Here is a 25,429-nt window from a genome sequence, read left to right on the forward strand (position 1 = left end):
AGGGTCCCAATCTGGAATGTAGAGACCCCTGCAGGGAGGGAGGCTGGGCACCATCTCCTGTCTGCTGGCAGTCTTCTTTGTCTCTGGCAGTCCTGGATAGCCAGCAGTAGCATTCCCTACACCATGCCTGACCCCAAAGAACAAATTGCTGTCTGTAGGTCCAGATGCATACTGACAAGAAGGCACGCCTGGGAAGACACTAAATAGATCAGATGCGTTCAAGAAGCCACAGTGGGTTTCAGGTGCTGTTGATACTTAGCCCTGGACTTAGGAGGAAGTGCTGGCAAGCACCCGCCTCGCACAAGGAATTGAGCATACAGACATCTGCACATACAGACAAGCAGCTGGGCCCTCCAGGGAGCCGGGGACTCAGGATAAGATATTGCCTCCAAGGAGAAGGCCGAGGTTTGTGCAGAAGCCTTCGTGCCTGCTGCTGCCGCCGATAACCCGCCTGTGTTGTGTACCTCCTTGTAATCTATGTGGAACAGCCTCCCTCCTTTAGGCAAGGGTTTATCCCGGCCCCTCTGTCACTATTACACTAGCAACTAGAGGACAGAAGGTTCTAGAGTTTCGGAGTCTCTGCATTCGGGTGCAGAGGTCACTGTTAAACAGAAGGATGGCTTGTTTGGTGGTTCTCGGGACCTTGGGATGCATTTCATGGTCTACGCACCCTCCTCCACAGAATACAGTCCATCTGCACAGGCCAAGAAGGGGCGGGCAGGTGGATGCCAAAAATAATAATCTAGACAAGGAGAAACTCGCTGCTATTTTTCCAGGTGAACTTATGTCAGCCTAAGATTAATAGACATATAAGAGAAAAGGAAACTTGAGTGCAGAAAGGGTGAAATGAATTCTAAACCGTGGTCATCTACAGAAAAGGGGATGCTTGGCAGAGCAGAAGTTAAATAAAAAGATGGGCCACCTGTGGGCATGGGCACAGGGAATAGACATTCTCCATGCCGTGGCTCTGCTTGTACATGGGGTAAATCCTTCCACGGTGTGTGTGTGTGTGTGTGTGTGTGTGTGTGTGTGTGTGTGTGTGTGTGATATACACATATGTATGTCCCTTCTGTGTCTGCAATCTCATTAGTGATATAATTACTCTAGGGATATGGGAAACGGATCTAACATCACGTATTACCATGCAGTGGGCTGTTGGCTTATTTAGCAAAAGTGATCCATCTCATACACATTTCGAGAACTTCTGTGTTCTTCTATGTTAGATGTGGTGGTTACAAAAGAGAAGCTGAGTCAGTATCCTCTTCCATTAGGAGCTATTAGCAGATCTGGAGACACCGGCAAAAGAAGTAATTGATGGGACTTGCAAGTATAGGCGCTGTTTTGATACTGACACACATTTGATCCCCGGGTCCTCACTATGACCTGAGATATAAGTCGAGGTACAGATATGGACTGTGGATAACTAGTATGTGGTACAGGCTAGGTTTGAACCCTAGAAGTCCAAGACCAGAGCTCATGAACCTCAGTGCTATCCACTGTATGCCAGGCAAGCTGTGCTGTGCCAAGAAGTACAAACCAAACTACTGAATGATGTGGACACCAAAGGCCCAGCTGGTCAAGTGCAGCTTCAGGAGGAGATCTGAGCTGATTCCCATTGGGGTTACTAGGAGGTGGGCCCTCGGGGTAAACTGAGGTAATGAGAGGAGGGAGGGTTTGTGTGTACATAATAGCCCAAAGATGGCAGTCTGAGCTCAGAGTTTGACCATCTTCCCTGGGGAAAAGCAGCCTTGAGTCCACCATGACAGGGACATTTCTTGGAGCCAAGACTGTTTTCTGGGTGGAATGGGACAGCTATAACCCCCACCTTTCTTTCCCTGGTGCACCTTTTCCAGGGGACACAGCGTCTGTGGTGGCCTCTGCTCCCCTCTGTCCCCAGCTGTTACCTTTTCTTCTGTCATTCTCTGGGTTTAGCAAACACTGCTAAGGTTTAGGTGAGGCAGAAGGTGAGGCGCGGAGAGCTGAGGAGAAAGATGAGCAGAGGAGATAAGTTCCTAATGGAGCAGGAGAAAACCCCAAGAGTATCTGATGTAGATGTTCCCATGAAACTGACTTCCCAGACCCGATGAACCACTTATGCCTTCCTTGCTTATGTTACCTGGAAAGTTCGAGCGCCTGGAATTTTACAACTCCCCCTACCTTTACAAACGTACATTTCAAGTTACTTTTTCTACCTACTTTATCTTTTCTGGGGCAAAAAAATTACTCCAAGTCAAACTAGGAGTTCAGATAACAGCTACTGTGTCTCCCCAGAGGCCTGGGGGGAGGGGGAGCGCCTCACTCTCTTGCTGCCCCTGGCTCCCTAGAAGCCTGGGGGTCTCCTTACTCTCTTGCTGCCCCTGGCTCCCCAGAGACCTTGGGGGGGTCTCCTCACTCTCTTGCTGACCCCTTTTCAGTTTCTCCCCACAGAGATGTTTTACACACTGATTTTCTTTTTTATCCCTTAACTTTTGTTTGAACCAAATGGGGGGGGGCACCCAACCTGCCTAGCATCGGGTTTCTAACCACCAGATTTGAATTTCCTCTTAAATGTGGGCATGAAGAAGCCTCCTGTTAAATCTTTAGCTTAAAGAGTAAGACATTAAAACCAGCTTTAAATTTTAAAGGAAAACGGGGTTTGGAAAAAATGCTATTATTCATAAGTCCAGATGACTCTACAGTTCTTTGAAATTAGATATTTTCTTTTTAAAATTATTGATATTTCTTCTGACACTCAGATCAAGTGCCCTAGTTACACCCCAACCTGCCATCACCGCCCCCCTTACCAAAAATTCTTCTTTGGCATGTCTGATGTGTTTGTGCATGGGGACCACAGCACACATGTGGAGGTCGGAGGCCCCCATCTTCCCCCTTGCTTGAGACAGGTCTTGTGTTCTTTGCTTCTCATGCTAGGCTAGCTGCACGGAAGCTTTCAGGGGTCATTGTCCTGTCTCTCTGCTTCCCACCTCACCCCAAGAGCACTGGGGTGCACATGTACATGCCAGGCATCCAACTCAGTGGGGCTTCTGGGGAGCCATACTCAAGTCCCCAGATTTTGTAGGTTCAGTGCTTTGTCCACTGAGTCATCTTCCCAGCCCCACTCATCTCTCCCCTCCCTCCCTCCATCCCTTCTTCCATTCCTCTCTCCCTGCTCCCACACAAATACTTCCATTTACTCTCAGATTCTAAACCATTTTAAAATATCTAATTACATTTATTTGTGTATCTGTGCACATGTGTTGCCTTTGTGCACATGTGTATATATACATGTGCGTGTGTGTATGTGTGTGGGGGGCAGAAGTCAGAGGACAACTTGTAGGAGTCGTTTCTCTCCTAATATCACGTGGTTCCAAAGGATCAAACTCAGGTTGTCAGGTTCGGCCTGTTCTCAAATTTAATCTGTGTATCCTGTAGAATATACTTTACTGAGACTGTGGCCCTATAAATCTTTTATTCCCCAACCCAGACACCATGAACATGTTGAGACTGATGCTTCCCATTTTTATTTTTAATCTCCACTTGCCTCTCTCTACTCCATGTATATTCTAATTAGAATTGCACACACAAAGTTTAGGGAAGTGCCTGGCTCCGCTTTCTCTGCCTTCCCTCTCTTGATTCTTAAGTACCTTTGCGCTTTGGGAATGCATCTGTACTGAATAATCAGACCTTTCGGGGAACATCTTTCTAGTTAGCGCAATGCAGAAAGTTCTATGATGTAGGACGCATTCCGGCCTGTGAAGAGGAGGAAAGAATATGCCCATCTTCACCATAGGCAGCATTGCCTGGTTAGCGAAGAGCATTGTCAAAGGCTTTTCCTGGCTCTGAGATTTGTCTTGACTCCATGCAAGGAGCTGAAGACCAAAAAGGACCATCAAGTGACCTAGAGTGACCCAGCTTGTCCTGGAGCGAAAGCTTGAAGACTCAGTTCCTATACAGGGCATGGCCATGTGACTCCGTCGGTGTGTGCGGACCTGTATGCTTGTTTCTGTGTAAGCTCCTCTGTCCCCTTCATGCCGCTGGACTCTCGCTTACAGCTGTTTGATGAATGGCCTCTCCCCATTGCAGAGACTAAATGAAGCTTGTGATTCTTCTTCTTCCAGGGCTTCGGTGACCAGGAGGACTTTTGGACACAGTGGCATTGCTGTGCACACGTGGTACGCATGTCCGGCATTGATCAAGTCCATTTGGGCGATGGCGATTAGCCAACATCAGTTCTACCTGGACAGAAAGCAAAGTAAGGTAGGTGACCTCCCACCAGGCAGCAGTTTAGGGATGGGAATTAGATGGGTGTCCTTGGCCTGAGACCTACCTAGGTAAGGACTTGCGCTCTGAGGGCTGCAGGTAGGAGGAAGGCCATCAAATCATTAAGAGGCCATACTGGGTGCTACTTGTCAGGGGCTCTGGCCCAGCCACCAGCAGAGGTGCTCAAGCCTCGGGTACAGCCATGTAGGGTCCTTAGGAATTCTGAACATACTTTTCGAGGCTCTCAGGCTCTCTTAGGAGTGAGCTCTCTCTCAAACTCTTGCTGATGTTTAAACTGCAGTATATTGTTTTCTTGGGGGGGGGGGGACGCAGAGATAACCGTCCTCAGCCAACACACAAGACTAACCCAACCGTCTAGGGAGACTGCTGTGAAAAGCCCTTCAGGCTTTTCCAACTGCCAACTCTGTTTTTAAAATGTAAAACTGGAAAAGTGAAAAGGAAAACAAAACAAAGGCAGCAGCAGCCCTGGTTCCCTCAGGTAGACCTGGAGCCTGGGGCGTTGGGAAATTGCCACGTCCGGGCCTAAGAGGTGCATCCACCCCCAGCCCAGACAGCCAGCTGGGCCTTCTGGTGGGCGGGAGAGTGACGTCCTCTTGGTTCACACACAGCTCAGAGCAACACTCCGGCCTCTCCTCCCTCCACCTGTCTTCCTTCCTCCTCTTCCGGGGACTGCACAGGCCACTCCCTTCAGTGTAGCACAGAAGGGCCCCTGCGGGGTGGAGGGGGGGAGATGACTCTAAGTTTGTGTTGGGACTCTCAGGTGATGCCCTCCTGGTCCTTCCAGTGGGTTCCCCCATCCACAGGAAGTTGTCTCCCCTTGTATATGTATTCTTAGGAGCTAGTGGCATTTAAATGAATGGAGGTCATTGGATTGGTACCCTCTTGGTTTTTCCCTTTATTGTGGGTTTTTCCTCACCTCTGGAGGAGAAAGTGGGAGCTGGCAGTGAGCTAAGCACAAGATGGCGAAAGGAAACTGTCAGGGATGAAGCCACTCCCCTGCTCCAGTTCAGTCCCAAATCAGGGCCTGCCTCATGTCACAGCCACTGCCAGCTTTGGAAAGCACTGATTCTTTTTCTGAGTCTTCCTAGCCTCTTTATTTAGTCACTTTTGGGGTGACAGAGTCTGGGGGGCAGGGTGGTGCTCTTGTGGCTGGAAATCATGAGAGTGTTCCATACTCCTTTAGTGATGATGGGTCTTGGCACAGGCCTTTGAAGCTTGATTAGATCAAAAGAAGCAGGGCCACAGGGGTGTGACTCACATTAGATGCTGAGACCCGTGGGTGGGGGCTGGTGCCCTGCTCTGCAGTGGAGGAGCTGGAGGTCAACACCCACAGACATTAACTCCATCCTGTGTTGCTTGCTGGTGGGTAGTAATGGTCAAAAGGCTGGAGAGGGCAGAACCCTCCCCTCCCCCATACTCTAATACCATAGTCTGCAGTGGGGAGAGGAAGTAGCCTTTGCACCCCAGGACCATGCAGTGTCAGCGGCTTGAGGCCCTCCTCCCCATGCTGGTTTTTTCTTTTTCTTTTTTGCAGTTTCCTGGTATGTCAAGTAGCCTATTCTTGGGGTTCTTTGAAAAAAAAAATGCCCACATTGCCTGTGAGAAGCCTTTTTCAACAGACTTCCAACGGGTCAAGGATACATTAAATGAAGCTTAGGAAAAAAAAATGATCACCAATCACTTTTTAGCAGGAAGCACTATTTAAGAAACAAACTCAGGGCTAGAAAGATGGCTCAGTGGTGAAGTGCACTGGCTGCTCCCCAGAAGACCCAGGTTCAATTCCCAGCAACCACATGCTTATAACTGTCTCTAACTCTATTTCCAGGGGAATCTGATACCCTCACACAGACATACATGCAGGCAACACACCAATGCATATAACAATAAATATTTTTTTAAAAAAGGAGAGAGACAAACCCAGCTATAGGTAGCTCACACCTGTAATTCTAGTTCTCGAAGGGCAAAGACAGGGAGATTGCTGCTTTAGGGCTAGCATAATCTATAGAGTGTTCTAGGCTAGCCAAGACAGCTTATGTAGTGAGACTCTGCCTCAAAAAAAGGAAAGGAAGGAAGGAAGGAAGGAAGGAAGGAAGGAAGGAAGGAAGGAAGGAAGGAAGGAAGGAAGGAAGGAAAATAGAAAGAGACAAATCCAAACGGCCATAAGTATGAGGAAGCTCTTAACTGTCTGTCCTTCTTAGTTACTTTGAAGGACAAAAGAAAATAACCAAATTCCCAAGGGGAATAGAATTTTACCCAGGAGTCTTTACATGACTGCAAATGTCCCAGAGGCCTAGACATGTGTCGAACAAAAAAAATTAAAAAATTAAATTTAATTTTAAAAAAATAAAAAAAGGGTTTGCTTTCTTGCAGTAGTGGGAATTAAATATAGGACCCTATTTCTAAGCAGGTGTCCTACTACTGAACTTGTCCTCAGACCCACATGTATCCTAAGAGTCAGTTCGTGAACCTTACAGGCAGTGAAGACCAAGTTCCTCTGTCTGGCTGTTAGACAACTATTTCGCAGCTCTGTGACCTTGGGAAGACCTCTTATCACACGCCTTTTGCTTTCCCCAGTTAGAGAACAGAAAAGGAACTTCCTGACCCAGATTTGTAGCTGGTGAGATGACATGGTATTTGTGAATCTGCTTTAGGAAATAAGTGCTTTATTTCAGGGAATTTGTGTTTTACTAATGTCATAGCTAAGCTGACACGTTCCCTTGTCCAGTGCTGCATCAAGTTTAAACTATCTGAGAAGACCCCACATTAAGTCCGAGATGGTAAAACACTCAGGAGAAGTTACATTACAACACAGTTCGCTTCTGGGATGTCATGTGACCCATCTTTGGTGGGCAGCATGGATTCTGTGAGTGATTGTCAACAGGCCTGGGATAGAAAGCTTCACATATTTCTGGACAGCTAGTGTGGGCTGGCATCCTGGCAGAGCTTCACATTCTGCTGTACGGGGCCATGCCAGCCGTTCCTTTCTCTGAAGGGCTCCCAGCACAGTTCAGGCCTCCCAAGTGATGTTTATCAAGCTCGAGAAACAAGTACAGTCTAGTGGTTTGAGTCAGTGAGAGCACTAGCCAAGACAGATCACATACCTCCTCTCTGACACCCAGAGTACCTCCGGGTCATTGTGTGAGCCATTTAAGAAAGCCTCCCAGTGTTGGTACACACCTTTGGTACCAGCACTTGAGAGGCAGAGACAGGTGGATCTCTGAGTTCAAGGCCAACCTGATTTTTGAGTGAGTTCTGGGATAGCTAGGGCTACACAGAGAAACCTTGTGAGGAAGAAAGAAAGGAAGGAAGGAGGAGAGGTAGGGAGGGAAGAAGTAAGGAAGGAATGGAAGGAAGGAAAGGAGAAAGAAGGAAAGAGAGAAAGAGGAAGGAAGGAAGGAAGGAAGGAAGGAAGGAAGGAAGGAAGGAAGGAAAGAGCAAGCATCCCCTGTTCTCTCTCTCCCCATTTGCCCATCTCCCTTCTTCCCACTTCCTCTTCCTCCATCAACTCCTCAAACATGTACATGAAGGAAACCCTCCACCATCAAAAACAGAGTGGAGGGAAGTTGATTCCCTGCAGTTTATTGAATATGTGAGGCTCTGCGGACATCTATTATAACTGATAATTTATATCTGCTGTTACTAAAGTTCAGAAGTGCTGTCAAAAGTATCCAGCGGCCACTGCATTCAGGAGCCAAAGGACTGACTTTCAGACTTCAGGGCAAAACTCACATTGTCTAGAGGAACTAATGGTTGCTTTTCCTCTGACCTTAGAGTGGTGCTTGCTGGACTTGGGCCCCAGTGCAGACATATTCCTTTTTTCTCCCTTCCTCATTCAATCTATTTATTCCTCCTAAAATCAACAGCCTGATAGAGCAAGTTAAGGCTTGCTTGCTCACAGAACATCTGTGCCGACACTGAGCGGTCACTGAGGGTGTGTAGGGACTCTGGGGCTGGACCAGAGACCTCACATAGCAAGAAGGGAATCAATCTCCTGGGACTGTTCATTATATTTCTTCTTAGTTACAAGCAATCTGTTGGGCCATTGTGATAGGCCCATTCCAGAAAAGTCTTAAAGTCACCAGAATCTAGACCCCATTAGAAAAAGGCTAGCTGCTACTCCTGCTCTTGTATTTGGTTTTTTGCCTCTGGGGTTAATGTCTAAGCAGGAGAGGAGAGGGCTTATTTGAAAACAGGTTTTCCCATGTGATTAATGAGATCTTTAAAATGTCAAGTAGAGCCATCAATCTAACCTTATTCACAAATTACATCCAGGTCCTAATTTATATCCCACTCTTATGGCCGTGACCTTGACATACAGTATCCACTGTGGTCCTTATCCCAATTCTGTGACGTGGGCTTTAAGATCCCGATGTTATAAACAGGCATCTGAGGATCAGAGGGGTCAAGGATCAAAGTCTGACAGTGACCGAGCAGGAGAAGCTCTGGTCCCTCGCCACTGTGCTATATGGATTCAATGAGTTGCTGTTCTGAAGCCATTTAAGTGTGAGCTTCTTCTGTGAGCACACCACTCTTGGTAAAGCGCAGTGCAGAAAGAGGGGAAGTCATGGATTGTGTGTGCACTCCGCTTGCCTGAAGGATAAAGCACAGCCAGATGGGTGCTGAAGATATGCGGAGTCCCCATGAAATAGAAAGCCCATCCTGCTTCCTCCTGCAGCCAAGGGCTGCCAGGCCTGGCAGCTGGGCTTGTTTATGTACCAGAGAGCCCTCACCTGAGGAAGTTGGCCTGGTTCTGTTCGTAAGGAAGAAAGTGGAGGTGGGGAAGGGGATCCAAGTCAAAGTACCAGTGGTGGGGAAGGAGGAGAGAAGGAGGATGGTTCACATCAGGTGAACAAAACAAAAACAAAAGTCTCGGTGTTTCTTCTGGCCAAAGACGCTCATTTGTTAAGAGGAAGAAAGCACACTGGGGCCGGAAGTCACTGTCATTCATCAGCAGAGGCAACAACGTCTGAGGCCAGAGGAAGGGCAAGGCCTTAAGGGCCCACATAGCCTTTGTGGGACAAATAACAGCCCCTGGGCAAAGGAGGAAGCCTGTAAATCAGGAAGAGGGGACTGTGTACGCAGGCCTCGCCAAAGCTTTCAGATGTGTCTGGAGCCTGGTGGGTGCGGAAAGCCTTGCTGTCCTGCAGCAGCTACACTTTCGACTCACCCAACTCCACCACAGAGCCAGTGTGTGCTTTGACTGTCAGCTGCAGTGGTTTGCATGATGTTGATGCTATCATTAAAAAAATGATTTATAAAATAATAGCAACATATTGCAAAATGCCAAATCGGGATGTCAATAGGCAGAAAATCCAGCACATTTCCACTTTACCAACAGTGTGGCAAAGTAAAGCAGACAGAAGAAACGATCACTTTTAGGGATGTAAACACAGAACAAAACCGGTCTGAGATTCTCCTCGCCTCTGTGGCTGTATGTCCAGTGGGGTCAGCTGATCTGCATTCAAAGTGGAGTGAAGTTTGAACCCCAATATGAAGACTTTGGAACCTTCACAGATTTAATCAATGAGAATTAAAGTGAATCTCGACATAGATGCTGTTGGAGGGACCTGAATATTCCAGAGGTTTCTGTCTGTGTATAGTCTTTACAGATACCAGTAATCTAGCACCTAAACTTTCCCTGTTCACATGGGTAATAACTGAAGATATTTAATAGCTTCTAAATTTATTGATATTTCATGACTTTGCTTTGCAAATCTCATCTGTCATTTATAAAGCTAAAAAGTTATTTTCTCCTCATTTAAGCATAAAATAAGTATAGTCACAACTGTGTGTGTACCTGTGCATATATGTACATGTGTGAGTGCATGTGTGCATGTGTGTGTGTGTATGTGTGTGTGTGTGCTGTTAAGGCTTGAACCTAGGATCTTGTACATATTAGAGAAGTTCTCTACCATTGAGCTGTAACATGAGGGCCTGCTTGTTGGGGTTTCTGTCCCACCCGGTACCCACAACCAGCAAGCCCCAAAGAAAATCACACAGAGATCTCCCTAAGATTATAAACTGATTGGCCCATTAGCTCAGTCTTCTTATTAGCTCTTGTAGCTTATATTAACCCATTATTCTTAACTATGTTAGCCACATGGCTCTTGGTACCTTTCAGCAGGGCAGGTTACATCTTGTTTCTCAGTGGTCTGGGCTGGAATTGGAGGAATGGGCTTCCTCCTTCGTAGCATTCTCCTGTTCTCATCGCCCCGCCTCTACTTCCTGTCTGGCTGACCCGCCTATATTTCCTGCCTGGCCAATCAGCATTTTATTAAAATACATGATTGATAGAATACAGACAATTCTTCCGCACAATTGAGCTATGCCTACTTATTTTATTTTTTATCTTAAGAATGGGTCCCCCAGTAAATTGTCCAATCAGACTTTAAACTTGCTCTTTGGCCCAGGAAGTCTATGAATTTATAATCCCCCTGCCTCAACCCTCCACCCCCACTCCCAGTAGCTAAGATTACTGACCTGGTACAATTTTCTATTTGTTTCTCTGTCAAGGAGAAAGGAGAAGCGGGGAGGACTAGAGGGAGGGAAGAGAGTGTCCCACACAGCTTGTCCCTTTGACTCCAGCTCACCCCTCTGTGGTCGGTGGTAACTCCCCTGGTTTATATTTGGGAATAATAAGACTCAAGGAGATTAAATACTTTCCCCAGAATATAGACTGCAAAGACCACACTCTTCACACTGTGCTCTGACGCCTGGGGAATCCTGCGCTGTGAATTCCGGTTTGTAGCTTATGAGCCACCTGACTTCAGGACTCCAAGTGAGTGAGTGTTCTCTGCCCCTTTCATAACCATTTCACCTTTCCTTTCCAGTCCAAGATCCATGCAGCACGGAGTCTGAGTGAGATCGCCATTGACCTAACAGAAACAGGGACGCTGAAGACCTCGAAGTTGGCCAACATGGGCAGCAAAGGGAAGATCATCAGCGGCAGCAGTGGGAGCCTGCTGTCCTCAGGTAGAGCCTGCGCCCGCGACACCTTCCACCCGATGGCTTCTCTCCAGGGAGGTAGGGGACACCGTGCACAGCAGACCACTGGGCAGGCCGGCCAGACGCAGGCTTTAATTCCAAGACTAAACTCTGGAGTCACATGTGGGTCTAAGAAGTTTCCCCAGGTATCCAAAGGGACAGAGGGAGATTAGAGTAACTTCACAGTGTGGGGCAAACTGTAGACGTCTCTTCAGGTACCTCACGGGGCTCTGTAGAATGCCGACTGGCGTAATCGGTAACTATCATCCGGAGTATCGACTCCAAAGGCAGAGAGTGGGGTTTAATTGTGTGCTCTTAAGTGATGGGCCTATACTGGGTAAGGACAGAGGTCAGGATCAAACTGCTACATTCTGCTTCCAATGATACATCTGAGGCTTTAAACGTTCAGTGTGAAAAGGGAGCCTTGCTGTCACAAGAGGGTGGCTAAATGACATTGAGTCGCTACCTGGTTCTACTGTCTGTTTATGTGAGCATCAGGCAGGCCATTTTACCTTTAAAGATTAGGGGAGCCAGATCAAAATTATCTTGGCTTCAAGAGTGGAGATAAAGGAATTGGTTCATTGGCAGAGTGCTTCCTTAGCTCACCCAAGGCTCAGGGTTCAACCCCTGGTTCCTAAATTAATTACAGACGAAGAATGCTGTTTGCTTAAAAGACAAGAAGAGGCACGGGTTTTCAGAGGGCCGAGGGAGAAAAGGACAACAGTTGCTTGGAAATGTGAGCTCAGTGTGACGAGTCAACGCCTCTTTCAAAGCTGCCTGTTTAAAGTCTGATTAATTTAGGCGGCTGTGTTCGTTTGCTTTCTGTTGCTGTGATCAACACCATGACCTAAAGCAACCTAGGGGGACAGGGTTTATTTCATCTCACATCTCCAGCTGACAGTCCATTACTGAGGGAAGTCAGAAGAAGAACTCAAGGCAGGAATCGAAACAGAAACCACAGAGAAACACTGCTTCCTGGTTTGCTCTCCCAGGCTCTTATTCAGCCAGCTTTCTTCTGCAACCCAGGCTAGGGATGAGAGCATCCACAGTGCACTGAGCTCTCCTGCACCCATCATCAGTCAGGACAGTCCTGCACCAACCTGACCACAGGCCAGTCGGACCTGGGCGATCCTGTACTTGAGACTCAGACAGATGACTCTGGGTTGTGTCAAGCTGATAGATAAAGCTAGGACAGTAGCCACATCACCTGGCCCCTGAGATAGGAAAATAAAAGAAGTCTCTACCTCCTGTCATTGTCGAGGACCAGTTCTAAGCCTGTGCATGGTGACTGCAAATGACAGTAACCACCAAAAAGGGAAAGGCGGACAAAGATGAGCTGATACATGCTAGCTTCTGGACTGGTATTGTCTGTTCACAGTCAGAGAAGTTCACACTGAAATAGCTGAGGATAAGAGCGTGTACCTGGGCCTGGAGTGAGAAGTGGGTTTGCCATGGGGCTGACGGAGTGTGAACTCAGGTCTCCATGTCGAACAGGCTATGACGCTGCTTCTCAGAGACCTAGTAATACGTTCGTCACATGCTTGTGAGCTCTATACAATATGCTGTATATTGTTTGTCCTAAATGAACTGTCAAAATTATGTAAGTTTTGGGCTCCTAAAAACTGGATCCATCTCTGCCAGACCTCCATGGGGCTGACTGTAACTCTAGCTCTGCCCCTGCCTGGAGTTCTTCGAAGCTGTTTCATACAAAAGGTGTGCCAACTGGGTACTACTTCTGAGGCTTAGAAGTTTGGGAGGAAGACTGTGAAAATGTTGTCTTCTTGTATCAAGGCAAGACCATTCAAAACCTGCGGTTCTCTGTGGAGTTACAGCCTCTCCCAGCCTCCCACTGAATGTTTGTCTTTTAGATACAACATGCACTGATTGTTAAATAGTTTCAGATAAGAGTCTGGATCTGTCCAACCCACCTCCTTATCTATTTACTGAGAATCAGGTCTTGCTCCACTCTGGACTCTTCCAGCTCAGGGTTGTAGGAGTGAAATATGACCACTGGTTCTCCCCTCGTCCCACAAGATTCTGCAAGTCTGTGTGAGCCTGGGAATGAGTTTATATTTCTACCAAGTTCCCGGATCCCTCTGTGGCTGTTGGTCCAGGGATTATGCTTTGAAGGGCACCTCTTCTTGCTCAAGATAAACCCAGGCTTCTGCACTGTCAGTCTATGACCTGGTCCATCTTCCTGGGCCCCTCATATTCTGGGCAACCTCTAAAGGGCACCAAGACAGAGCAGGTGTAGATGAAGTTCCTAAGGGGAGACTGACCCCACATAACCATCAGGAATGGCATTTAAGCATCTTGAAAGCCAGAATGTAATACATTTCTATACCACCATCAGATTGACGTTAGCCACCAATCTAGTGGGTAAAAGATAAATCACAAGAAGATCTTCCTGCTGAACGCATGCCTACATATAATGTGCAAGCATTGTCCTCTCAAGATGTTGAAGTGACTTTAAACGGTTATAGTGGCACAGGGTGAGATGTCAACTTCTCTCAGGCCATGCAAGTTTGAGCCTGAAAAATGTTTGTGAATGCCAGTTGAAGCTCGTTGGGGATCCCTCACACCCACCATCATGACTAGGAAAAACAGCTGGGACAATGGAGGGAGGGACCAGAACAGGATGCATGCCATCAGCACACAAAGGGAATTTCTAGGATATATAAATCTGGTCATCCCTCCCACGGAGGCTACTGCCTACTGCCCCTCGTGAGTGCTTGCTGTGGGAGGAGGCAGTCCTCACTTGGGGAAAGCCATCGGTAGCCCTACCTATGACAGACCAGGTTAGTATCCCACTGTAAAGAAATTTAGCCCCTAGTCTAAAAATTGGGGCATCTAGCTAGTCTCCTTCTGTCCTCTTGCTAGTAACGTGTTCTTGCATGCTTGCTGTTACAGGACAGCTCTGTCTTTTTGTTAACACTTGCCAGACCTTCCCAGCTAGTGTTCACTCACAAATGAGACAACGCAGCATCCAATTGCACAAACTGTCTCCCCCTCCCCCCTTTTCATGTGGTATCTAATAGATGTTTCTTAAAAGCATATTGAAAGCCTCGTTAGCACAAGAAAATCCCACGTCCATTGTCCAGCACCCGGTAGCTACTCAGTAAAGTTGTTGGTAAGGAATGTTAGAGAATTGCAGTGAGACCCATGGTGCATGGTAAGAGCCTCCATGTTTCTGAAATGTGTGGTGTTTCTGGCCTCACACAGAGTTCTCCTGGGACTTCCCACCAATGTTCTTCCTCACAGAAGCCCCAAGCCTCTAAGGTAGAAGTGATACCACACTGATGACTAGGACTGACATCCAAGCGTCTTTCAAACCAGACAGAACATCTCTACCCTGCTGTCAGGTTGACATTCTTGGTCATACTGGTATTAGACCTTTTGAGGTCACCTGTATGGGTCCCTCAGCCCTTTCCAATACTGCCCCTGGGGCAATGGCGGCCAACCCTTATTGTTTCCATTTGTTTCCTTCTCCCTGTACCGCAACATCATGCATAAGCGAACCATATAACAATGCTGTCACGTTGCCCTGGTAGAAACATTCATCTTAACTCCTAAGAGATGCTAGATCATGCTTTGATTTTGATCACAGCTTTGGGTCTGCTGTTGGACACAGCCCTCCCCCAGACCTCAGGCATTACCAAAGGAGTCGGTCGGTGCTGCCAGGGTTTGTTTATACTGGACTGTAGAACCTTGAGTGCTGCAAGGACCGCCTTCTGCTGAATGGATGTTTCTGAACTCAATTGTGCAGGACTGGCCTGAGTCACAACTAGGAAAGGAGGTAAAATACACAGCATTTAAAGACACATGGGCGTCTCTGAAAAGAGCTTGAGTATTGTCTGTGGATACAAAATAAAATAGTTCCAGGTCTTAGTAACCTTAAAGGCCGTTTTCCTACGTAAGGATGTGCAAGTGCCTTCGAAATTGCTAGGAAGTCCAGCTCTTGGTATCTGAGGCCTCTAATGCTAAATAAATAAAGGAATGCCATTGTTAGCCATTACAAAAGTCATAAAATTCATGCCCACCAATGCCCTGAGTCATTAATGTGAGTGGGGCAGGAGGGGTGGTGACTAGCATTTCCAAATGAAGAGGACACGTGGTTCTGTGAGTAATTAAGTTTGGGGTCAAGACATTTTACATAGGAGCTGCCATGAGGAAACCGTAGGCTCATATCCTGGTGGAGACCCACAAGGTGGTGCCCTCCATCCAGGTCAGAGCTACAGGTTTGTGTTGTATAAACTCTACGTGTGTAGGGGTTCAGGAAATCTGCTGATGATCACCAGACCAGGAGAGAATGGGGGGCACTTAGTCACAATGACCTGTAAGAGCCTAGCTCTTTCCTCCAAATTTGGAGATGGCTCTGGCTATGGCATTTTGTTCACATGGGGCTTCAAGTAACAAACTGTTAAGATGTTCAAATACAGTTTGAGGGAACAGCTATAAATTCAAACCATCCATTAAGTTGAGCTGTTTTTAGAGCTTGTTCTTTCCCTCTCCCCAGCCCGCCTTCTCTCATTCGATATGAGCTAGGGGATAGCTCAGTGGGTGGAACCCTTGCCTAACGCCCTCATTCTAATCCCCAGCCCTGAACAAGAAAGAAAAACAAAAGGCCCATCCCAAATCTTTTGCAGGCTCTTCAAAGGGGTCTTTTCCCCCTTCCCTTCCCCTATTACTTGAAATGTTAGTGGGAAGGGGATGAGGAGGAGGCAAACAAAACGAAAACAACTGTATTTGTGTCATTGTCGCTGGAGACACATGGCCTTTTCATAGCTTGTGTGGAAGTGAGAGTCTAAGGTTTGTGTTAGCATTGTTTTAGGGATCTGTCTTTCCAGAATAGTCAGGACTTCAGTGGAAGTGTAGGGATTGTTGGAGAGTATTTTGCTCTCGGGCTATTTAAAATGAATGACACAGACCCACTTAGGAAATAGCCAGTGTTGTGCAGGGCCCTGTGACTTGCTGTATTAGCCACCAATAGTCCACTCTGTGTATGTGTGTGTGTGTTGGGAGGGCAGAGGAAGAGAAAGAGACTTGGCATTCCTTCTTAAATGAAAATACAGGACACTGATTTTGTTTTAATAAAATAAAGAGGCCTGAAGTATCCCTTTACCACCAAACGAAATTGTATAATGAGTTAATGGGTAAGAATTTGGCTGTGTGGTTAATTCGGTGGCAGCTGAGTCTTCTTCTGTTTGATCAAACAAGAACATGACAACTATGATGATGGAACCGAGGTTTTAAAGCCCCACCCAACCCCACATTCTGCTATCATGCCTCAGCTCAGACACTTTTTATTCTAGGAAAAACATGTTGTGTTCAATCCTGACCCTTGCCTTGCCAGGAACCAGTCCACCTTCATAATTAAACAATTCCCACATTCTCCTTCTCTGAATGCAACCACTTCCTTCCATTGTAAGAAGGTTTATTAATAACTAGTATAAAATGACAATGCCAGCTATTTGACATCTCTCTCCACAGAGAGACAATCTAGGCGCCTGCCGGCTGTGTGCTTGTAGCTGTATCCAGCTCACACTGCATGTGCCGGTATAAATCAAGCAGTGCATTTTGTCGAGTATTTTTCTTTTGGTCTCCATCATTTCTTTTTTGTCTGTCTCCTTCCTGGATCTTTCTCTGGCCTTTTAGAGTTTTCTATTAGCTGCGTGGTGCCTCTCCTTTTAGGTCCAAGATGAACTGCATTCCAGAGGCCTTAAATTTGGTCATAACCTCGGCTCTGCTGTTGGGTACAAAACCCAGGCACTGCCAAAGAAGTTGTTTATGCTGGACTGTGAAACTGGGCAGGCTTCAAGAGTACTGTCTTTAGAATGGATGTTTCTGGGCTCAGCCGAGCAGGTCTGGCCCGAGAGGAAAATGGAGTGGTGGCCCCTTTCACTTCTATTTGGTGGAGGGTGGGGGTAACAAAATCACTTTTGTGGTCATGTTTCTTGCCTTTGAGTGTTACTAGTAATGGAATACTTGCCTGATAGAGAGAACTCAGGTTGACACAGTCTTAGTGCACGGTTTTCAAGTGGTAAGGTTTTTAAACGTTGGAAGAGCGATCTCCCCGCAACATCTCAGACACAGCACTCTGTTTCTGCTTAGCCAAACTCCGTGCTCAACTTCCCCATCTCTGGTGAGAGCCCAGAATAAGGGTCATTGAGATTTGCAATTAATCTCCAAACCTCCATGTTACAATAGACAACAGCCCTAGAGCCAGCAAGATCAGTTCCCTGGGGTCTTGAGCTGGCAATGGAAGTCATATGCATTACTCCCAAGTTATGCTTTCAATTAGATATTTTACCAGATGCATTAACTATTTATTATTTTTTATTTATTTTGGTTTTTTTGAGACAAGGTTTCTCTGTAGCTTTGGAGACTGTCCTAGAACTAGCTCTTGTAGACAAGGCTGGCTTTGAACTCTCAGAGATCTGCCTGCCTCTGCCTCCCGAGTGCTGGGATTAAAGGCGTGCGCCACCACCGCCCAATTTGCATTAACTTTTAAAAACTGACTGTCTCTCTGTTTACCTCCTTCCCTTCCTACCCCAGAACACACCCCCCTTTTAAATGGCATTTATATTCTTCCCTTTTGGCAAAAAGTGCCTCTGAATCTGCACAGAGAGCAAAATCATCCCAAAGCCCAGCCTCCATCAAAAGATGCTTGCTTTGTAAAGAGCTCTGGTCTCACCACTGAACTGTAAACTCTGAACTAAGCTATGCCATTTGTAAAATATCCAAGACTGATGAAAAGTTCTCCCAGCATACATTGTTCATGTTGGGAAAGACGCTGAATTCACAGAGCTGGTCTGTCGAGAAAACACGTTGTTCCTGCCATCTGCCGTGTGGCATTATATCACAGGGTCTCCTAGGACATCTTTGATGCAAGGAATTCATCCCTGAGGATTTGTCTGGGAAATAAATATCTCTTCATCATAAAGGGGAGCCTAACCCCTTTCCCCATATTTATTCCTGGGTACCTGCCAAAACTTTTCCTCACAGCTTCTACAGATCTGCTGGGACTTGGCTGGCTTCATTCTTTTTTTTTTTTTTTTTAACTTTTCATTTTCTCCCAAAAGTCCAAAACAGGCAGTCATTTCCTTCCCTTGCTTTTACGACAACAGATTTCTTGGGAGGGGGTAGGTACTATTTGTGTTAAATGTCCCCCTCCTTTCAAAGAGGAAAGCACCCCTTCCGCCTTCTGGATTCAGGGAGGCCGGTCATCAGCATTTGTGTGTGAAAACAGATGCACAGTTCCCTGTGTCTCCTCAGCAGGATGCGAACTCATATCCGGTGCCGACTGGCTGGGGATCTTTGGAATGACTGCCACAAAGTCTCCATCACAGTTTAGTGGGGTGATCCTTCCATATGTTCACCAAGAAAGAGCCGCTGCTTGCTCTGCTGCCCCTCCCCCTGTGGTCTTCCCATACACAGATGCCACCATTCTGAAGTCTAGATTCCCCAGCTGAAAAGTGGAAAATCAGTCCCATGTCTGCAGTAATGTCTATGATGTCAGCTGGCTTCCTCTGAAGATCCCCAAATGCCCACTGAAAATGACTTTCTTTGAACAACAGTTTTTGTCTTGCCCTGTCTGTACAAGAGTTATCTTCCTGGGGTTGGGGAATGCAGCTCACTGGCTAGAGCTCTTATCTAGCGGGCATAAAGCCCACAATCCTGTCCAGCACCTTATAAACCAAGTGTGTTAAAGTTCATCTCTCTCATGTCAGAAATCAGGAGGCAGAGGCGGGAGGATCAAGGTCATAGTTGCAAACTCAGAGTTCAAGGCCAGCTTGAGCGAGAGACCCAGTCTTTAAATGTATTCATATAAATAATTGTCTTCTTGGTGATGATCAGCTCTTTGTCCCACCAGTGACCTATCTCAGTCAAATCTGTCGTGTTAGGGGATCGTGATCATAAATATGATCATCAAAGTGCCAAATTTCACTCTTCTCTCATCCAAGTAGAGACTTGCTGAGCTCTGACTCAGGAAAGAATTGCTAGGGAACTTACCTGACAGTTGGTTTCCTCAGCAGTCAATCAGACGGAGGCTGAACCTCCTCAGAGAAGTGATCATCTGGTAGTGACTAGGGGTGCCTCCCAGCACTAGGGAGGCAGGTGGATCTCTCTGAGTTCGAGGCCAGCCTGGTCTACAAAGAGCATTCCAGAGCAGCCAGGGCCACACAGAGAAACCCTGTCTCAAAAATTCAAACCGGGGGAGGGTGGTCATCAAGAAACCAAGTCAGTCCCCTAGCTCCCTGTGCTGTGGGTGCCTTCTCTGGCTACCACAGTATCTCCCATCCTTGTTGATTTGATTGTCTCCAACTCCTCTAGTGGGCAGCACTGAGGACTGTTCTTGAACTGGGAGACCTGAAGACCCCCATTGGCTTCCTTTCCTTCTACCTTCTCTTCCATTCCGAGACCAGAGTGTACAGGACAGCGGAAGGAGCTTGCTGGGGAGATGGATGGAAGCTCGGGGTGGTACCTCCCACCCTCACAGAGTTTTCCAGTCAAGCAACCAAAGAGGCCACACAGAGCAAAGCTTGAATCCAGCCTCTGCTTCCCTAGGCCACCATGGGGAGATGCTTCTCTGAAGAGACAATGAAATGTAGCTGTAAGAAATCCCCACTTTCCCTCCCTTTTGCCCCAAGCTTCCTGAACTAAGAAGGCTGCATCTGCCGTCGTTCTTCATTTCTTTGTTGGTCTGCTCCGTGCTCTCTCTTTCTTACAGTATGGAACATTCTGAAATGGAGATGCCAACCCATAATAAAAGCCAGAAAGCCTTTTTAATAAAAGAAAATAACTAATATTCATGTGACTCTTAGTATATTCTGGATTTCCTTCTAGAATCTTCCAGGCATCATCTCTTTTCATCTTCACAATATTTGAAGAGCTTGTTTTCATGGCCCAGTTCATAGGGGAGGAAACTGAGACTCAGAGAAGTTCTAGAACCTGCTCCCCATCATCCCAGAGCCAGTGAGTAGCTGAAACACACAGTTCTGGGAAGCCCCTAGACACGCAGACTGTAGGCTCTTGCTCTGTTGTCCAAAGACTATTCTGAATACCCTTTCCTGTAAGTCAGAGTGTTGCTTGGTACCCTCCACCCCGAAAATGGTATTCATGCATTATCCTTATCTTTCAGAAATGCTCATCTCACCTCTGTTCTCATTGGCCTTCAACGCCAACTCACTATTTCCCTTCATCCCTTCCCAGGCAGCCCTTGGCTACTGGGTTGTTGGTTTTTTCAGTGTATAAATTCTGACATTTTACTCTTCTGGGTACAGTAGAGATGCTTCGCCCATCTTGTTCATCTTACAAACAGCTCCATTTAAGTCTATTTAGCACCCACAGTCACAGACACTTGCTTTGGCCCATTTGGCCCTTTAGGCATGCCTGGTAATTAAGCATGCCCCCTCCAACAAAGAGGCAGCAGCAGCAACAGCAGCCAGGAAATGATCAGAGACGGCGGAGTGTTCGTCCTTGGTGGTAAAGGAAGGAAGAAGAAGGCTGTACTGGATATAAAGTATCGTTGAGAAAATTTGCAGAAGGGAAGGCTAATGGCTGAGAAGGAATCACGTGAATTAGTTGTTTATTAGATAATCGGTGCTTCAGGTTTGGAGGCATTTTCGAAGATTGGTGAAGTGGTCACTTTACAGAGAGGCCCATGATGGCTCTCAGAAGGTTGAAACTCCAAAGCTTTATATTGTTTAATAGTGACTATGGGATGACAATTTCGATGTCTCTCTCGGTCACTGTCCTTTTCAAAGACAGATTTATGTGTTTTTGTCAGTTTTGTGGGCTTAACATAATAACCTTGAAGAGGTCTTGAATGTATAATATGTATGGGTTCAAATAATTGATAATGGACAAATCGTAGTGTCAGACTTCCCCAAGGCCAAAAACAGACTTGAAATTATTTTTGTCAGCTGGGTGTGGTAGTACACGTCTTTAATCCCAGCACCCTTGAAGCAGAGGCAGGTGATCACTGTGAGTGCAAGGCCAGCCTGGTCTACATAGTGAGACCTTGTCTACAAACAAACAAAACTAGATGGACAGGGTAAAGCATCGTTGGTGTGTCTTTAACTTTTAGTTTGAGAAACTCCCATTGGCCTGAGCTCCAAGATTTTTCTGATTCTGTTTCTACTGTTGTGGTGGCCAAGCCAAAGAGCATCTCTGCTTCTTGTTTCTGCCTGGTTTGCTGGCTTCCTTTCTTTATCCCTTTTAAGAGGCAAGAGCCTAATTCAGGGGATACCTAAAGGTCATTTGTGGAGGCTGCTCAGCATCACAGAGAACTATGGGCCCCTTCTCCCAGTGCTCTTTGAGAGGCTTTCAGTGGGCTTATTCCAAGGCACTTGGCCAGTTGTCCTCTTGGTGGCCATATATCCTAGCTACTGGTCCCAGCCACAGGCTTAGATCGTGTAAGCTCTTACACAGAGAAGCCGTCAGGTCTCCTGCCTCCAGTTAGTAGATTTCCCTCCAAGGCAGGACAGCAGTGGAGTCTTTTCAGATGCGACAGGCTCACATGGAGCCACCCTAAGCTTGCGGAATATGGGATGGAGGCCAACGGAGACCACCAAGTGTCCTCAGCCACATTCCCACATCACCTGCAGCAGCCCCAGAGGCAGACCTGCAGACCTGGTGCTTAGAAACATGGTTTTAGATACATCCTCCATCTGCCATTGCATTTTTCTATAGGTGGAGCATTGGAGTCCTTGCCCTATGCCAAACTGTCGAGAGACGTTCTTACCTTTGATGGGTACTTGATGGAAGGGGGGGATAATTTCAATGATTTCTCTAACTCCACACCACTGTGGTAGATCGACCCCTATGCGAGGAATTTACCTAATTCAGGCACAGTGCTAAGTATTTTTGAGCATTATCTTATTCATTCTTGACCTCAGAGATAGAAGAGCAAGTGACTTATTCAAGAGCTACCCATCTAACAAATGGCTTAGACTTTATCAAATCCAGATGTTTTCCATCTACCTGGTTGTCCAGTTACCATGAAAATGGAAACCCGTGTGTCCAAAATTGCCTGGTTCAGTTACTGACAGAGGGGGTAGCCTGGTTTCCAGGCACTGTATTCCTCCTGAAGGAATTTCCAGACTCAAGGTGTGCAGCGGAGCCAGTCAGCATTTGGGGTGCCAGCTACACTCAGAAAGACTTAGGAGCCACCAAGCCTGCCAAGGCTCTCTAGTGCATCTTATGTGGGTTGAGATTTAAGTTAATTATTAGAAATAATAATTTGGGCAGCAGTAATGAATCCTGCTACTCAAAGCCAGATCTTTACTAATCCTATAACAGCAGACCAGTCATCCACAAATTATATGCTTGCTTCCCCAAATTTAACGTTGTGGTGTGTTCTGCCGTTCCTGAACATCACGGGCTCTTCGATTTGACTCAATAAATCACCATTTCCTACCGAAAGGTTAGGCAGGGGTGAAGGGAAAATGATGAATTTTTCACTCGTGCTAGAAATTCTTTAATCTTTTTGGACCCAAGTTTTCCCCAGGCCTGTTTTTAAAGCCTGACTTCCTTCCAGTATCATTTTACATTCTTATTAATTTTTTAGAGGATGGAGCAGAGAATGCCTCATTAAATTTTCCTGTCTTCAAATGGGATTGGTGGCGAGTACTAAGAGGCCCAATTAAGATTCATAATGATTTTTCCAGGTTGCATTAGATGTACACAGCCTGGGGAGGGTTTAGCGTTGATAAGCACCAAGTAGTGGGCCCAGGGATATGAGAAATCTGAACCACTGGCGAAAGCGGGGAGCCTGCAATAAGATCCAGTGATGCGATACCTGAGAAAGGCACATCTGGATTTAGTCTGTGAGAACCATGAGGTAATGGCGTCTCAGCAAGGACCAAGCGTTTGCTGTAGCTTGCTCTTGAATTTGGACACCTGCAACGAAAGCATGTCAAAAACTCGGGAAAGAGTTACAGCATGACTCAAAGCTTGGAAGGTAGCGTCTGTAACGGAATAATATATAGGCCGTGGATTTTTTTTTTTTTTTTTACTAAAATGAGATACAATTTAATTATAGTACCCAAGTACACAGCTGACAGTATTTCTTTGCTCCTGGGGATGCTCAAAGATGATTTGTTCCTACGGTGATAGATGTCTTCAATTTCAAGCTCAAATGGGTCAGAAAAGGAAGAGAGCAAAGGCTGAGCCAGAGTCGCATTGTGCTTAGATGCTGATAATTCTTCATTATTCGGATTATAGGGATCATTTGAAAGAATGGGGATTAAGAGAATATGGGCTCCCTGCTCGGAGATCTCAAAGAATAGGACAGCATGTTTATAGCTGCTCAGTGCAAAGGCATAGAAGTCTTCTAATGTCTTGGGATTCTGAGACGTCTTTACCAATCGAGCCAGCCTCCAGTACCTGGTCACTGAACCATCCAAGGTTGCCTGTCATGGGAAGGCAGTTCCTAACCCCACTCCACCGCCACAAAGTCCTGCTGGGATTTTTATTAGGATTGCGTTTCTTATATTGCTTAATTTATGGTAAATTGGCATCTTCAAAACTTTAACGTCTGGATCCAGGTCCACAGTAGTCATCTCCATCTGTTTACCGCTCTGCTTGTTCCAGGCAAGGCGTCACACCTTTCGCTGGAGAGATGTTCACGTTTAACTGTGTTAATGGAAGTCTCTGAGCTGACTTTCTGTAGCCCAGGCTGGTCTTGAACTTGTGTTCCCCCTGCCTCAGCATCCTGAGACACCGAGGTCACAGGCATACACCCAGCTTTTTAGGCGTGTGAGATGATTGGATGCTGCTGGTGGTGTATGCTGAGCCCCTCGATGCATGTTCAGTAATACCTCTTCGTATCTAACAGTTCTGGTGTGGTGTGAGAAGGCTGTTTCTGGGACATCATGCTTTCCATACCCCCAACCAGGTAGGAAGGGTCACTAGCCTCACTACAAGAAACCTGTGCCAGGAGCCAGACAATGCAGCCCAGAAACTATTCTTCTGATCTAAGCTAAATTCCTCCAGTTGGCATTTTCGGTTCACTTTTCCTTTGTTTGGTTCACGATGTTGCCCTTCTAAAAGTTTTCCTACCTAGCAGCCTGCTGTTTGAATGAATCGTCATGCAAATATTCTAGACAGGAGAGCATGGAAAATGTGTATGTCTTTTGAAGTGTATGCATCCCTCTATACTATATTCCATCCGTTAGGAGAGAATTTTCTCAGGATACAACACTGAGATAAAATAGTGGACAGAATTCTAATTCTAATGTGCGTGTGTGTGTCCCTTTTGGCAGAAAGACCAAAAGAAATACATAACCTGATAGTTATCTCTGGGTGCCTAGTTTATCGGTTATTTATCCACCGAGCCGTCCACACAGCATAATGAATTTATACCTGTCTATGTTTTCAGATATTTTACTGTAAACAGATATTATCTTTGCACTAAGCAAAAATCAGCATCTTCCAGTAGACAAAAGGAAATTTAAACCTGTATTGAGATTGCTAACATCTACTTGAACTTAACTTTCCCCCTTTCTCGTGTAAATTGTATTAAAATTGGCTGGTGTGAGCAAAACAGGTACGCGGTGTGTCTTGAGATAATCCAAATTGACAGCATTCTTGTTCAGGAGTGTCAGCTTTCCCGCCAGCCCTCCAAGTAGCTATATATTCCATGTGGTATTGGAATTCACCCCTCATGCTTGGAACACTGCACACCTGTCTCACTTCACGCTCCTTGATTCCCGGGGTAAATCCCATATCCGCAGTGTGAGCGCCAGTGAAACTCATTAGTGGTCCAGATGTATGTCCCCTGTCAGTTGGCCTAGTAACCCTGCTGTTTATTGACAGGTTCTCAGGAATCAGATAGCTCACAGTCGGCCAAGAAAGACATGCTGGCTGCCTTGAAATCCAGGCAGGAAGCTCTGGAGGAGACGCTGCGCCAGAGGCTGGAGGAACTGAAGAGATTGTGTCTCCGGGAAGCTGTAAGCAATTAAGTCTGTGTTGTTTATCATGTCATACATCTTCGGGAGGGACAAAGACAGGGTGGAGACAATACAGACTGTCTTTCAGGAAAACAAGCACTCTCCCTCCCCAGTGTTGGGAACACAGGCACCTACAGTGATATACTTTGTTAGAAGCAAGGTACTGAGGGAACACCAGTGTCAGTGAAAACAGTCACCAGCTGAATCTTATGAATGATACACACACACCC

At 46.4% G+C, this 25,429-nt stretch overlaps 1 protein-coding gene across 7 annotated transcripts in view; it reads left to right on the forward strand.

Moving 5' to 3' along the window:
- Window positions 1-25,429, forward strand: part of Frmd4a (FERM domain containing 4A) — a 581,866-nt gene that overhangs the window by 530,401 nt on the left and 26,036 nt on the right. For all 7 annotated transcript variants that reach the window (XM_057787201.1, XM_057787203.1, XM_057787202.1 and 4 more), the window contains 3 exons: window positions 4,098-4,236; window positions 11,091-11,232; window positions 25,066-25,199. In XM_057787201.1, the coding sequence (XP_057643184.1) occupies window positions 4,098-4,236; window positions 11,091-11,232; window positions 25,066-25,199 (415 nt within the window). The remainder of the gene's footprint in view (window positions 1-4,097; window positions 4,237-11,090; window positions 11,233-25,065; window positions 25,200-25,429) is intronic.

The sequence above is a fragment of the Chionomys nivalis genome, chromosome 13 (genome assembly GCF_950005125.1).
Source record: "Chionomys nivalis chromosome 13, mChiNiv1.1, whole genome shotgun sequence".
Classification (NCBI taxonomy): Eukaryota; Metazoa; Chordata; class Mammalia; order Rodentia; family Cricetidae; genus Chionomys; species Chionomys nivalis.